The sequence below is a fragment of the Dendropsophus ebraccatus genome, chromosome 12, assembly GCF_027789765.1.
Source record: "Dendropsophus ebraccatus isolate aDenEbr1 chromosome 12, aDenEbr1.pat, whole genome shotgun sequence".
NCBI lineage: Eukaryota > Metazoa > Chordata > Amphibia > Anura > Hylidae > Dendropsophus > Dendropsophus ebraccatus.
Window position 1 is genome coordinate 58,451,483 of NC_091465.1, and position 15,622 is coordinate 58,467,104.

Below are 15,622 nucleotides of genomic sequence, written 5' to 3' on the forward strand. Positions count from 1 at the left end.
AATCAAAGCAGTATCCATTTGTGAAGAGTTAAAAAGAACACATAAAACATTACTCAGCCAACAAGATGGCAGTGATCGGTCCCCATACCCTCACCCATTAACCGTCTTAACCGGTTTATTAAGGAGATGCGACTGGTAGAGCAGAACACACTGTATGTAGCTTCCTTTTGTGTTTCAAGCCTCAGCCTAGACACTGGGTCGCAGCAGAGAACTGCAGTAGAGATACAGAGCATCAGTGTCTTCTGCCGGGGAGAAGAAGAAAGAGAGAATGAGAGATGTGATGCCGAGCTTGTCAAGGGAATAAAATGAGGGAGTTTACCAACCATTACTGATTGGAGGAGTCTGTCATGACAACTGAAGAGGTGGCTGTATATCCCGACACCAGTCATCCCACTAACACATGTGGCCTTGTCCAGGTTGTACATGCATTTTATATGATTATGCAGTGCTTTTTACCTACATGCCATTATGCACCAACACACAGGATTATACACAAACTGATATAATTCAGAGACAAGTTTGTTATGTGACAACTCAATCCTACATCATTACGTGTAAGCAACGACTTTGACAGTTATGGCATAAAAACCATGCATCCTCTTTCAGGTTTCATGACCCACTCAGTTCTGCCACAGCTGTAAAAGTTCATTATACAGTAGGTTGCATCCTTTTCATGAAGGCCACATAGATTTAATGCACATTTGTGCATGTCCCCTAGAGTATTCTCTGGTTATTACAATGACCCAATGTACTATGCCGTCTAATAAATACCCCAAAGCTTTGCTGACCTTTGTGTCCTGCTGTGCTGTCTAATAATGCCCGGAGCATGTAATAATTATGTGATTGCTCCTATCTTCTACCACCTGTAGAGGCGAAAGAAGACAGGCGCAGGATCACTGGCCAATATACTCGGCTAATCAGTGAAGAAGATTTCATTAACAGGATTTATGGTAATGACGAGAGCCATCTGATGTGTCTCTAGTGATGGAGAATATGGCATTTAACTCTTTCTTATCATAACACATATTTATAGCAAGTTGGCAAGCAAACTTTGTTCCTGATGGGTCTGTTGTTCTAAACCATGAGGTTATTTACTATGGAGCAGGCAGGCAGGCTCCTATAGAATGGAGGTAATGCAGGAATGTGTGCAGACAATTGGCCATCCTGGAGTGGTTCTGTCTGCTCATGATTCAGCAGCACTAATTCACCATGAGTAAAATATGCTGCAAATAGGAATAGGGTGACAGAGGATTCCGCATGACTATGATGTTTAAGAGTCAGATTATTGTATTAGGTTACTTTATGTCCTGAGTCAACGTCACTTTACTTGTATTTACAGTCAATTCTTGGAAGAGCCCTTCTGAATTGTACAGCTTTAGTTTCAATACAACTACATCCTGAGCACCAATAAGAAAATGTGTATAAAAACATCTTCATTCGTGTGGCTTCACTGACATACTTTCTGTTTCCAGTTCTTTCTAGTCTTCAAACCATATAGTACAGAATTCACAGTATAGATATATGTACTGCTGCCCTGTGATGTATCTGTTGTCCTACAGCTATGTTCACACTGGTCTTTGGAGATTGTCGTCTTGTGTGTTGATTAGAAGATTTTGGTGAAAATAATGGACATTTCTATCAGTATGGTTTCTGCAGTGATCTGCTGGTGATCAGGCAATCCCTATTTCTGCAATTGTACTTCCTATGTTTATAAAAAAAATATACAAGGAATGGAGTGATATCTGTGATCACCCCATTCATTCCCATAGATTTCAGTGGGGGGCATTAATAGGCCGTTGAATAGCCAAAATAATAAACCATAGTTAAGGCACTGGATAGGGATGAATGCAGATCTTCTGAACTCATTGACATATACCGTTTCCATGACAGGAGTCCCTTCCCCACCTACTTTTTCAGAGAGGTCTAAAGAAATGCAAGTATGCCTGCTGTCTGTCATTGCCCCTCCAGTATTCTCAATGCAGTCAAGTTTGCACATCTTAGGGTACTATTACACCAACAGATCTGACGAAAGATTATCTGCCAAAGATTTGAAGCCAAACCCAGGAACAGACTATAATCAGAGAGCAGGTCATAAAGGAAAGACTGGATTTCTCCTCTTTTCAAATCCACTCCTGGGTTTGGCTTCAAATCTTTGGCAGATAATCTGTCGTCAGATCTGTTGGTGTAACAGTACCCTTAGGGAGCCTCCACTTCATAGCTATGCGTTGCTCGGTGTCCGGTGGTATATAAAGCTCTTATAGTTATGGTCAATAGCCGTCACATTTCCACATCTACTCTTATGATAAGGCAGCAGTATGAAGGAAGGATCTGCATCTCTTCTGTGTTTTGGCTTACTACTACTGATGCAAAATACTGACCAAAGCACGCTTAGGTTAAGGGACGTAAGAGATGGAACCGATTTACAGATCTTCTGTGAATTGACACAATTGGAGTCAAACAGAGAAGAGCTTTTTAAAAATTCTCTTGTCTCTAGTCCCAAACTTTCCAGGGCGGAACTAGTTTGCAGATCAGACAGCTGTGGGGCTGCTGTATGATTCCCAAACTGCGCAATCCTCTCTCCATCTTCTGCATGATCACCCAGCTCACATTAATTCCATCTCCTGCCCCCGTGTCAAAGAGCAGCAAACCCCTCGGCAGCACTTCCCCTATTCTAAGGTTATTGTGGTGGAGGAGGGACGATTCATTCTCCATATTGGCTGGCATAGATGCCTATTGTACCCTCCCTCCCCCAATAGGGGTCAGATCACAAAGAGCTTAAATTTTGCCTCCAGTTTAATTTTCAAGTCCACAGAACTGCACAATCCTGCTTCTCTGAGTTACCCAGGGGCAGTAGGGCAGTGCTAGGCACGCTCTGCAATGTTTAGAGGAAACACAGTCTATGTTCTAGGAAAGTTACATTGCTCTACATTGTAATGTTCTTATACAAGCGTCATATTATAACATAGGTCTAGCCCTCTGGAAAGCAGTGTACATAGGAATATGCACAGTACGGTATTAAACAATAAGGTGGAACTGGTGGTACTTCTATTGTTGTTTTGCACCAAGCAACCTGTTGCCCACTAAAACAGACATCAGGAATGAAATCACCAACAAGTGTGACTGTAAGCCCCTAGGGATGGCCGAGCCACCTCCATCACAGGGTCTGAATGGAATATGCAATTCTACTTCATGCAGCAGTAATTCAGTGACATCTATCCGTATAAGAAAATTGAGCTATTGTCTTATATTGTCATTCCCGTTTAGACAGCTGATGCACATGCTAATCTTTTCCTCTCTAGTCACATTATAAATTGTCATACTAAATGACAGATAGATTGCAGCAAATTACAGCAAAGAAGAATACATTGACTTTTATAATGTTTTCTTGTGTATTCCTATGGGATATAATATAAATATAACCCTATTATCCCCTGCTGTAGTTGTAGACTCCCAGGCTTCTTTATCCGCATGACTCACATCCCAAGAGTCCACCTAGACTCTCTTTCCTCCTTTGTATGGCACAGGAGTCTGATCCAGTACCCATAGACTATTGTGTATCATTCATTCTTTGTTTCTTCTACTTCTTTTACTTATGACAAATGGTGTCACCTTCAACAATCACAATACAGCATCTCATTTCCCTCAAGCCCCAGACAGACTTCATTAGGTGAATAGACCACTACTGCAAATTAAAGTTTTGTCTCACCTTGGAAGACTGAAGCTACTATGAAGCTGATAGTCAGCGGCCACCACAAGCAGCGACAGCAGCAGGATCCTTTCCGATCTGGAGCCATAATCCACTGGATAAGCATCAAATCCACGTATCTAATGCAGGAGCAACTTAGAGACACTCTCCTCCCTCTTGTCCTCTTCCAGGGACATGTAACAGCAATGCAGAATAGCAAAATTCCCTTTGCATGGGAGAGATCCTTTTAGGCAGCCCTAGCTAACTAGTGGGACAAGGGGGAATGCATCCACACATCCCCCTTCTTCTCCACCCCAGGGAGACAGCTTACCATACACAGCAATTTTCCCAGCTTCCTGCACCCCCAAGAGCTTTCTCCCTCTAAAACAAATGTTTTTCTTTCAGCTTTTTTTGCTCATGCTGTCTCAGGGTCCATTAGTTTTAGCCTTGGTGACTTGGTTCTGCAGTGATGTCTCTCCAGTCCTGCAGAGCACTGTAAGGAGCAGCCAGTGCTTTGCCTTCTGCAGTGCCAGGATCCTTGGACACTTTACACTTTCTGTGTCCCTGCTCCAGCCTGCCTGCCTTCCCCTGTGTGACTCTTGCAGTTCTCTCTCCCTCCCCCTCTCTGTATGATGTCAGTGATTGGAAAGCAGGAGGGCTGGGCTTGGGAGCCAATCTCTCACAGCTTTAACACTTTATTTTACTGTCCATGTAGGAAAATGCACAGACTGTCGCCCATCCCTCTGGCAGTGAGCTTTGTTCCAGCAATGCTGAGGATTTCCATGCTGCCTCTGTTGTCAGTCACCCCCATAGGAGATACCAGTGGACTTTCGCAGTCTCCATGTGTAAAGGCGGTTTTAAGGGTTAAACACTCACCCTCCCCATACAGTTCCTTAAGCGAACAATCGCTGGGAATGCTTGTTGCGTTCAGACTTGTCTTCTCTGTGCATATTGAGACCTGAATTTCGGAATCTCTTCCTGGTGAGCAGGCTTCACAGGCAGGCCCATAGGCTCCTGAGGGAGAACTTGGTGCAAAGTGTTTGTGTTACATAGTTTCCACTCTCACCCGCTAGAGTTGATATTGTATCTGCTGGAAGGTATTCATCACAGAACCTCCGAATGAACTCAAATTATTGTAAATATTTATTTACGTATCATCTTCTATTTAATATTCCTACGTTTTCTGATTAGAAACAATAAATATTTTTCTAATGTTTATAAATACTGATATAGGAAATATTTAGACATTGAAATTCTAATAATAACTACAATTGTTGTTATTATTGTTATGGTCGTTGTTGTTGCAAAATAGAGAGCAATGTATCCATTTCATAATTAGGCCCAACATGTCCTATATGTCCTCTCTTCCTTGGTGGGTAAATACCTTTCAGGATTATAGATGAATTTGTTTGGCACAAATCGACAAATTTAAAAAAATGTTTCGGATTCATTTATTCATTTTGTCCCTGAAAGTCTAAGACCATTGTAGTCCTGGCAATGCTGAGACTTTAGTAGTGGGATGAGGCATTGAATTCAAAGTTGTTTACAATAAGAATGCATTGAGTCAAACAATAGTATAATAAATGGAGCTGACTGCAACTGTTGTATGGCGAGATGCTGTCATGCATCAATTACACTCATAGAAGTCAACAGAAGAAATTGCTGCTGTCACATGACAGCCTTATTAGAGTAGGATTTACTTTCCACACATTTCCACTATATTTTACAATGCACAGCATACAATGTCAGACTCTTGAATAACATTTGCTTCCATAGCAGTGTATTGAGTTCTGCAATATTTTATACTGTTTGACTTAGATGCACACACATTTCTACAAAAACAAAAGGTTGAAGTATTATTCAATATACATAACAGTCAGGTGATTGATTATTAACACCAAACAATTAACTACAAATGTTGTATAACACAGTACTCTTGTAGGACAATCACACTATGAAACAATCCAGTGGTGTATAGCTTTAAATGGTCACTGTTGTTTCAAAGAGCTTCCCTGTATTTAATTTCCTATTTGTTTTCTAGTGTTTTTGTAAAACACTTAACTTCCCTAAAAGGACTCCTTAAAAAAAAAAAAAAAAAAAAACACCAATGTTTTGGGCACTAGGTGTCTCACTTCTTTGCCATCTACTATGCACATCCTTTTATTAGAGGAAGTATAACTAAAGATGGAACACAGGAAGTGGGCAGGGATGGTGTTATGTATAGGATAGAGAGTGAGAGAGAGCCTGGGCTGTGTACAATCAATTCTTTATAGGATCCTCATGTTACCTAAAATGTAAATCAATGCTTCGCTTCCATGTCAGCAACCAGGAATTTACACATCAGGGGACAGTGGGGACCAGGTGCCATTGGAATGGCAGTGGTAAGGAATCAGGACATGAACATTTTTTTTAAAAGGGAACCTGTCAGCTGGGATGACGGCACCGAGCCCGCCCGACCCCACGGTGGAGCCCCGGATACTTACCCTTTCCTGCAAGCCCCACTCCACGACCCGATCCCGGGATGCTGATCTCGCCGTCAGAAGCGAGATGAGTCCTATGCCCATAATGACTGCTCCAGTCATTCTGTATAAGCATCGGACTCATCTCAGGTAATTAGCAAACAGCGCGCGCTCATCTTCCGGCGCCGATATCTCCGTCCGGGGACCAGGCCCGAGAGCGGGACTTGCAGGAAAGGGGAGGTATCTGGGGCTCCACCGGGGGGTCGGGCGGGCTCGGCACCGTCCTCCCAGGTGACAGGTCCTCTTTAAAGGACTCTGACTTCATTTGAAGCATATCTTCCCCCTTCCCCCAACTGCCTATTGAGCTGGTACCACTATTGTATAGATATCAATAAAAGCATTCAGAACATACATTTGTTACTGGGGTCATTGTTTTTATTTTCATTAGAAAAAAAGTAGCAATATTTGGTCCTTGAATAGTATCAAGGAGGGCCTGGGGTTCCCTGAGCCCTAGCACTGCTATACGTCACAGTGTTGTATGCCCACTCCTGCAAAATAAGTGATGAAGCATAGAGGTACTAGGGCCCTGCAGACTAAAGTCCCTCTCATTGACTCTCTTCAAGGCCCAAATAAATTTTTTTAATAAGACAAACACAGGCATAAAAGGTTTTGAATTCTTTTATTGATATCTATCTGTTAATGCCCCCAGTTCGGCAGTCAGTCAGGGGGTGACAGATTTGTTTTAAAGGATACCTTATTGGAAAAAAACCTCAAGGCTATGTTCCCACTTCGGGAACATAGCGGAAAAGGCATCCATCTTGTAATGTAGACTGACACTAATATTGATCATGACCATTATTAGCGATCGTCTATATTACAAGATGGCCTCCTTTCCTCATTATGTTGCCATAGTGGGAACATTGCCTAAGGCTGAATTTACACTTGGGGGGACATTTATGAAATGTTTGCCCGAGGCATACGCCAGGGAGAAGGTGCGGATTCGCCCCTTCTCCCTGGCGTAAGCCTGCCGTATGCCCCAATCACCGACGGGTAGGCTTGGGGAGCTTGGGGGGCCGTGACAAGGCGCGGAGGAGGTGTGGCCTCCTCCCGCGCCTCATTTATCATGATTTCCGCCTGCTCGCAGGTGTAAATCATGATCCAAATCTACACCTGCTGGGCACCCCGCCGGCCGGATTCACTAAGAGGCGTGCGCCTCTTAGTGAATCCTGCCAGGGGAAAGGGGGCGGGGCTCACTCCATACTACTCACCATTGCACCGGCACGTAGAATGGGAGAAAGAGGAGATACTTACCATATGTACACAGGGGCTTCCTGCTAATTTGGATCACATGCAGCACCGGCGGGGTGTGGCGGGCCCTTGGGGTTTGGTCCTGTGAAAGTGGGTTTGCAGGGCCATTCTATGGCCCCCCTCCCCTAATTGCGAATGCTTTGCGGGGTTGGTGTACGCTGACCGGCACAGTGTTGTTTAGCGTAGGGACTCATGTGTATTAGAAGACCAGCATGTGGTACATGAGGCAATATGGTTTGATCAATTTATATACTAACTTCTGATGTTGGTTTTTAATGTAGCTGAACAAGCTTTATTATCAACTATGTGTGCGATATGCAGCTTTTTCTGTTTTCCAGGCTTGTGTATTTTATTGTGTATCTATTAAGAAATTGCTTTTTTCCTCCCATAGAGTTCTATAGGATGGAAAAATGTGTGTGTACGCATGTTGTTATCTATACTAATATACATTAAATAGAAAAGCCCATAAAAAGGCTAAAAAGGCATGCAAAATGTGTGTCCAAATGAAGCCTTAAAGTTGACCAAAACCAAAACCTTTGGTGGAGTTATCGGAGGGTCTCATGTGTATAGTGCCGGGCTGCCTGACAGCAGGAAGAAGGATTAGGGAATTTGGATTTCAACATACAGGATCCTTTGTTCCCACCAGAGGTGTTTCCCTCTCCCCATTAAAATAAACACTCATGCTCAGCCAAGCCTGGATGCTGAAGGTAAGCTTGGGAGAAACAGCTGTCAGCTGAACAAGTAGTGGTTGGATGGACCTCAAGAATGGCAAGCAGAAGAAGCAATCAACATTGGATCAATAGAATTTGTCATTTGTGTACAGTAGTTTAAAAAACAAACAAACATGTATGTACAATGTATGGCAGAAACTCATAAGACTGGGGGGGGGGCATTCAGCAGTGCTTATAAAAAAAATGGCATAACAATTCACAATTTTATTTCTCCACAACATTCACAATATTGCTTAAAGCATGCATGCAAGCGTCAGTAAATTCCGTCAGTAAATACCCCCAAGCGTCAGTAAATACCCCACCCCCGTATATATTTTACCTATGTAGCTCTATTACAATCAATGGAGTTGCGGCACAGAGGGGGAGGGGGCTTTGTCACCCGCCTCCAGTGCTTCAGGCAGGGCTAGGGCCTGGGAATAGAACCTGGAACTGGGCCTCGGTTCTAAAAAGGACCTCCACCCCGCCATCCCTGCAGGAACTTAAAGCAATGTACCTGATGGTACATTAACTTTAAAGGCCCTATTACACACACAGATTTATCTGACAGATTATAGAAGCCAAAGCCAGAAAAAGACTATAAACAGAGAATAGGTAATAAAGGAAAGACTGTGATTTCTCCTCTTTTCATATCCATTCCTGGCTTTGGCTTCAAGAATTTGTCAGAGAAATGTGTGTGTGTGTGTGTGTGTGTGTGTGTGTGTGTGTGTGTGTGTGTGTGTGTAATAGGGCCTTAAAGTAAAGTACCATCAGGGCCCTTACTTTGGCAAATCTAAAATAGCTGCTGCAAGACACCTCTGGTGGCTGCTTATCTTCCCTGAGATATAAACATCCCACTTGTTTGAGCTTTCTCTCTCCCTTGACATCTGCCTAGGGATTGTCAGAAGACCCCTATACACAATAGATGGATGACCAGTTCAGAGGCATAAGATTCTTTCAGTCACATGCATCTAATGTTAAACAGACCATGCCTTCAAGGGAAACAGGACAGGTATCATTTTAACCCTTCTGATCTTATTTTCCCCCAAAATAAGCAGTGTTGGGTTGTATTGGCAAAAATTGCATGCTAGAATGCTCTTGCTAAACAGGCATGTTTATGGTTGAGTTGGGGAGATAGATGATAGACTCCATTGCTTTCATGGTTGTTTGGGATTCCCAATGACTAATAGTTAGCATTAACTCTTTTATGACTAAGTCTGACGGATTTGTAACAACCATTTTAAAGAAGACAACCGCTTATTATTCTCTGAAGTGTGTGTTGTCCCTGTATAGTATATGCGGCAGTACTTCTGACCTGGTCTTCCCTTTAGAAGTAGCATGTAATAAATTACAGAGATGGCTGGTAACCGACAGCTAATCTAGACATTAGCACAATGCTCAGAGTAAACAACCCTATTGTATGTGTCACACCCATACCTTGGGGGCTCGGCGTCACCTCTAGGTCTGACCGCTTACTGTAATTAGGCCATCTATAAACAACGCTGGTCTGGAGATGTTTTAGCCATTACATTAGGACAGTAGGTGGCAACTTGTGGCTTTCCAGCTTCTGCAGAAGCAAAACCCTCGCCCAGCAGACTGTGATGTCATGCTGGGAGATGTAATTTACTAACAAATGGAAAGCTACCATTTGGAAAACACAGCATTATACCATGTCATTATGAGTTTACCTGCCTGTTTACCAGCGGGAACCAATGGACCAAGTCCAATAATACAGCATGGCAGCAATGAGGATATTAAACCCCCTTAGTTAACAGAATATAGGCAGCCATAAAGTGTGTGTGTATTCTGCTGTGGATACATGCAAAAAAGTTGTTAAGTACTTCCAATTTTGTTAATTTTATATTAGGGAAATGCATATAGTCTAATGTAGCTGTTAATGTAACTTTATATAAGATCTAATAAATGAACCCAAAACCCCGGTGAAATGTCAGCAGCTCTGCAGCAGGTAAACTTTGTCAATTTTAGCGCAGGAGTTCAGTGTTTGACACTTAGCCGGCAGGACACATTTCTGCTTTTCCAGAGACTGTTATATTGATTTGTGGCACTTAGTACACACAGATTGGTAAAACGCAGGCTGTACAGAATTACTATGCAGTGTAAACACAATGTCATTTTGTAAGGGAGCATTTCAGCACATCCGCTTTGGATGACAAAGCACCTTTATATGACATAGAACAGGTACATTACACTGAATATCATTTGCATCCAGATATTAAAGACATCTTAAATAGAGATGAGCGAGTAGCGTTCAATCAAGTAGTTATTCGATCAAATACTACACTATTCTAAATACTTTGCCGAAAATGCAGTAAAAAGTCATTTCCCCTCCCACCTTCCCTGGCATATTTTTGGACCAATAGCTATGCAGCCCCCTGCATAGCTACTGATCCAAAAAAGCAGGCCCTATGAGCATGCTGGCATCACAAGAACAATGTCTACAATCATTGGCTGGCTGACACATGTGACAGCTGCAGAACATCTGCAGCTTATTCTCATAGATAGGCAAGCATCTGCTCACTGTGAAAAATTGGCTGCAGTTAATCTATTTGCCCCTACAGTCTAAGGGCCCTATTACACCAACAGATTATCTGACAAATTTTTTGAGCCAAAGCCAGGAATGGACTATAAACAGAGAACAGGTAATAAAAGAAAGACTAAAACTTCTCTTTTCAAATCCATTCCTGGCTTTGGCTTAAAAAAAATCTGTCAGATAATCTGTTGGTGTAAAAGGGCCCTTAGTGTAACAAATAGTGAGGGATAAAGAAAGTAGGGACAGTAAGCATCTTATCAGATTGTAGGAAGGGAATACCCCAAAAGCCCTCCTTAGGGCTACTACAGAGCACACAGAGCAGGCCAGCACCTCCTAGGCATGGGGGGGGCAGTTCCAGCCACATGTCCAACTTGGACACCCAATTATTGTTAAGGCGCAGAGAGATCGGGGAGAACAGGGTTATGGTCGGCCAGATACTTCCTCAACATTCGCCAATACTTGTCCCTCCTGCTCACAGTAGGCCCCACAGTGGTGGAAGTTTCCTGATAGGGTGCCATAAAAGTGTCCCACGCTTTTGAGAGTGCTCCCCTGATGGCTGTAGACCTGCTGGATGTTCCAAAACTGTTTCTGGAACTCCTCCTCTCTGATTTTAGGTGGGAAGATTTCCATCATTTTCTGAAGCTGTTCCTTTTGGTATTACAATTGCTCCTGTCCTCTACCGAAATAAGAGAGGATACGTTATCCTTTTATCAGGGGTTGGGTTTTTAATAGTTTTTCTCTGCATTAAGTTAAATTAAGTTCTATAGTATATTATGAGTTATTTTTGAGGTCCAGTTTAATTGTTTTTCATCTTGTTTGTTGTTTTTGTTGATGTCATATTGTAACGCCCGGAGTAGTGGATCCACTGGACCGGCACCAGCGATGGCACAAACCTCACCAGGGAGCGGAGTCTAAGGGGCCGCTGGTTTTCACCAGAGCCCGCCGCAAGGCGGGATGGACTTGCTGCGGCAGGCGACCCCCAGGTCGCTACCCCTGGCTTGGTTGCTGGTGTCGGCAGGCGAGGCGTGGCAGGAGCAGTAGGCAGGAGATGGCACTGGCAATGGTCTGCAGGTGAGAGAGCACGTGACAGGCTGGACACGGGAACAGGTGGAGTGACAGGGGAACAGGAACCAGGAACGGGGACTTGGGACCAGGTAACGGACAGGACTCAGGAACAGGGACTTGGGACCAGGTAACGGACAGGACACAGGAACAACAGGGAGCTGGGCCAAACGCTATGGGAAGCATGTAGAGGCTCCAACCCAGGGGACAGGGCATGCTGGGATTTATAGGGGAGTGATTAGGTGCAACTACCAATTAGGAGCGCACTGCCCCTTTAAATCTGAGACAGCCGGCGCGCGCGCGCCCTAGGAGGCGGGGACGCGCGCGCCGGCCGGCACAGCGGGAGACAGGAGCGTGGAGAGGTGAGGCGCCCCCCGGGGCCGAGGTGATAGCAGCGCCGGGTCCCCGACTATGGACACCGGCTGCTGCATGGGCCAGGAAGCGGTCGCGGCGGCGGCCCGGAACGCGGGACGCCGCCGCGGCCGTGACAGTACCCCCCCCCTTTGGCCTCCCCCTCTTTCTTGCCTGCAGATGGCACAGGAAGCCACAAAGTCTTTGACATCATGAAACAGACTAGGCCACCAGTAGTGGCGAGAGATCCGTTGGCCGGTCTTACGGACTCCAGGGTGCCCGGCCTCCAACGAGGAATGACCCCACTTCAAAATACCTCTTCGAAGCGCAGGGTGAACATGAGTCTTTCCGGGGGGTACTCTCTGAGGCGAGGAGGTGACGACTGGTGCTAGGCGATCAGGCGGTAAAACATGGCAAGGGACTGTGGGTCTGTGGACGAGGACCTTCTGTAAGTTCTCCCGGTGGTGAGAGGACACGACCTTAGTCTTGGGTACGGAGAGAGGGTACACCTCGGCAGAGAAGGCATCCGCCGAGTCTTGGTCTTCTGCCGGTAGGTCGGGTAGAGGCTTGGCTGGGACAGGAAACGACATAGTACACTTGGTCTGAGGTGACCTGAGACACTGGTTGGAACAGTCCTGACCCCAACTGAGAATCTCCCCGGTTCTCCAGTCCAGTTGAGGGGCATGTTCTTGCAGCCACGGGAGTCCCAGGAGGACCGCGGGGGAAGAATGGGGCAGGACGTAGAAGGATATCTCTTCTTGATGTAAAGGACCCACCTGGAGGACTAAAGATGCGGTCTGGTAGTACACACGGTCGGTAAGAATTTCGCCCGTGACCGAGGAGATAGTCAGGGGCCTGGCTAGTCGGGTCACGGGTAGCCGCCATCTTTGGACCAATGTTGCCGCAATAAAACTGCCTGCTGAGCCAGAATCGAGGAAGGCAGTAGTCTGATGATTTTGTCCTGAGGGAGTCCGGATGGAAACTGGCATAGACAGACTTGGAATGGTGGCATTCGCACCTAGGGACACCTGTCCCACCGGACCTAGGTGCGAGCATCCTCCGGATGTTTGGGGACGTAGGGGACATCCCAGCCGGAAGTGATCGGTACCACCGCAATAGAGACAGAGATTCTGCTCCAGGCGCCGGATTCTTTCATCAGGCGTCAGGTGAGCCCGTTCCACCTGCATAGGAATCTCAGGAGAGGGTTGGGACATCGAAAGGTCAGGATTCTGGAAAACCGGCGCCAGCTGGGGATGGCGACGGGAACGGGTTAGTAAATGTTCATGCCGAACCTCCTCCTCCCTCTCCGAAAAACGAGTATCAACTCGGGTGGCCAGTAGAATGAGTTCGTTCAGGGAGGTAGGCAGGTCTCGGGCAGCGAGCACGTCTCTCACTCGACTAGACAGGCCCTTCTTGAAGGTGGCCAATAGGGCGGCCTCGTTCCAGTCCAATTCAGCTGCCAGGGTGCGGAACTGGATGGCGTAGTCACCAACAGAGGAGCTGCCTTGAGAGAGGTTGAGGAGAGCAGTCTCGGCTGAAGAAGCACGGGCAGGTTCCTCAAAGACGGAGCGAAACTCGAATAGGAAGGCCCGGAGATTGGCAGCAACAGGATCATCACGGTCCCACAGTGGCGTGGCCCAGGCCAGGGCTCTACCTTCTAATAGGCTGATGATGAAAGCCACTTTAGAGCGCTCGGTGGAAAACTGACTACTCAAAAGTTCAATGTGCATGGTGCACTGAGTCAGGAATCCTCTGCACAACTTAGAGTCCCCAGAGTACTTGCTTGGGAGGGCCAGTCGGAGTGAAGAAGCAGCGTCAGGAGGTGGTGTGCGCTGGGCAGTAGTCTGCTGCTGTAAGGCGGCAGTGAGTTGCTGGATCTGCTGTGACTGTTTCTGGATTTGTTGAGCCTGTTGCGCGACCACTCTGGCGACGTCACGGAGATCAGGCACCTCGCCGGGATCCATGGTTGGAGCCTACTGTAACGCCCGGAGTAGTGGATCCACTGGACCGGCACCAGCGATGGCACAAACCTCACCAGGGAGCGGAGTCTAAGGGGCCGCTGGTTTTCACCAGAGCCCGCCGCAAGGCGGGATGGACTTGCTGCGGCAGGCGACCCCCAGGTCGCTACCCCTGGCTTGGTTGCTGGTGTCGGCAGGCGAGGCGTGGCAGGAGCAGTAGGCAGGAGATGGCACTGGCAATGGTCTGCAGGTGAGAGAGCACGTGACAGGCTGGACACGGGAACAGGTGGAGTGACAGGGGAACAGGAACCAGGAACGGGGACTTGGGACCAGGTAACGGACAGGACTCAGGAACAGGGACTTGGGACCAGGTAACGGACAGGACACAGGAACAACAGGGAGCTGGGCCAAACGCTATGGGAAGCATGTAGAGGCTCCAACCCAGGGGACAGGGCATGCTGGGATTTATAGGGGAGTGATTAGGTGCAACTACCAATTAGGAGCGCACTGCCCCTTTAAATCTGAGACAGCCGGCGCGCGCGCGCCCTAGGAGGCGGGGACGCGCGCGCCGGCCGGCACAGCGGGAGACAGGAGCGTGGAGAGGTGAGGCGCCCCCCGGGGCCGAGGTGATAGCAGCGCCGGGTCCCCGACTATGGACACCGGCTGCTGCATGGGCCAGGAAGCGGTCGCGGCGGCGGCCCGGAACGCGGGACGCCGCCGCGGCCGTGACACATATTCAGGTTATTACTAGTGCATGCACTCCCTTTAGCATGTTGCCAGCGCAGGTATTTCACAAGATCGCATAAGTATCAGCTCACCCTTTTAAAGCGACTCTGTACCCACAATCTGTCCCCCTAAAACCACTTGTACCTTGTACAGCTGCTTTTAATCCAAGATCTGTCCTGGGGTCCGTTCGACAGGTTGTGCAGTTATTGTCCTAAAACAACAACTTTTAAACTTGCGGCCCTGTGGCCTAGAGTATCTGTGCCATAACTTTGCACCACCCCTCCGTCCCTCCTCCCCTTCCTCCTCATCATTGGGAATGCCACTGGCAGAATTTTTCCTATTTCTCTGCAGTGAAAACTGCACAGGTGCCTTAATGATCCAGCCCATGTGCAGGATTCACACAGCTGATGAATAGGAGACAATCTGCCTGCAGCATTCCTAATGATAAAGAGGGCGGGCAGGAGGGACAGAGAGGTTGTGCCAGCCTAATGCATAGTCACTATAGGCCACGCCAGTTTGGCACAGAGCTGCAAGTTTAAAAGTTGTTTTTTAGGACAATACTTGCATCACCTGCTGAACGGACCCGAGGACAGATCTTGGATTAAAAGCAGCTTTCTGAAGGTACAAGCGGTTTGGGGTGGGCAGATTGTGGGTACAGAGTCACTTTAAAGATGCGTAACAACACGCATATCTCAGACATCTATGACCACTCATTGGTAGCAAACTGCAGAAGCTGAGTGGGAAGCACACAGGGATATTGGAGCTGATACTCTGTTAACGCTCTCTGCTGCTCACAAACCCTGTCCAATATAAAT

At 46.7% G+C, this 15,622-nt stretch overlaps 1 protein-coding gene across 2 annotated transcripts in view; it reads right to left on the reverse strand.

Annotated features, from left to right (window-relative positions):
* Positions 1 to 4,295, reverse strand: part of NECTIN1 (nectin cell adhesion molecule 1) — a 207,392-nt gene extending 203,097 nt beyond the window's left edge. For both annotated transcript variants that reach the window (XM_069946463.1, XM_069946462.1), the window contains exon 1: positions 3,707 to 4,295. In XM_069946463.1, the coding sequence (XP_069802564.1) occupies positions 3,707 to 3,812 (106 nt within the window). In that variant the 5' untranslated portion in view covers positions 3,813 to 4,295. The remainder of the gene's footprint in view (positions 1 to 3,706) is intronic.
* Between the last annotated feature and the right edge of the window lie 11,327 nt (positions 4,296 to 15,622).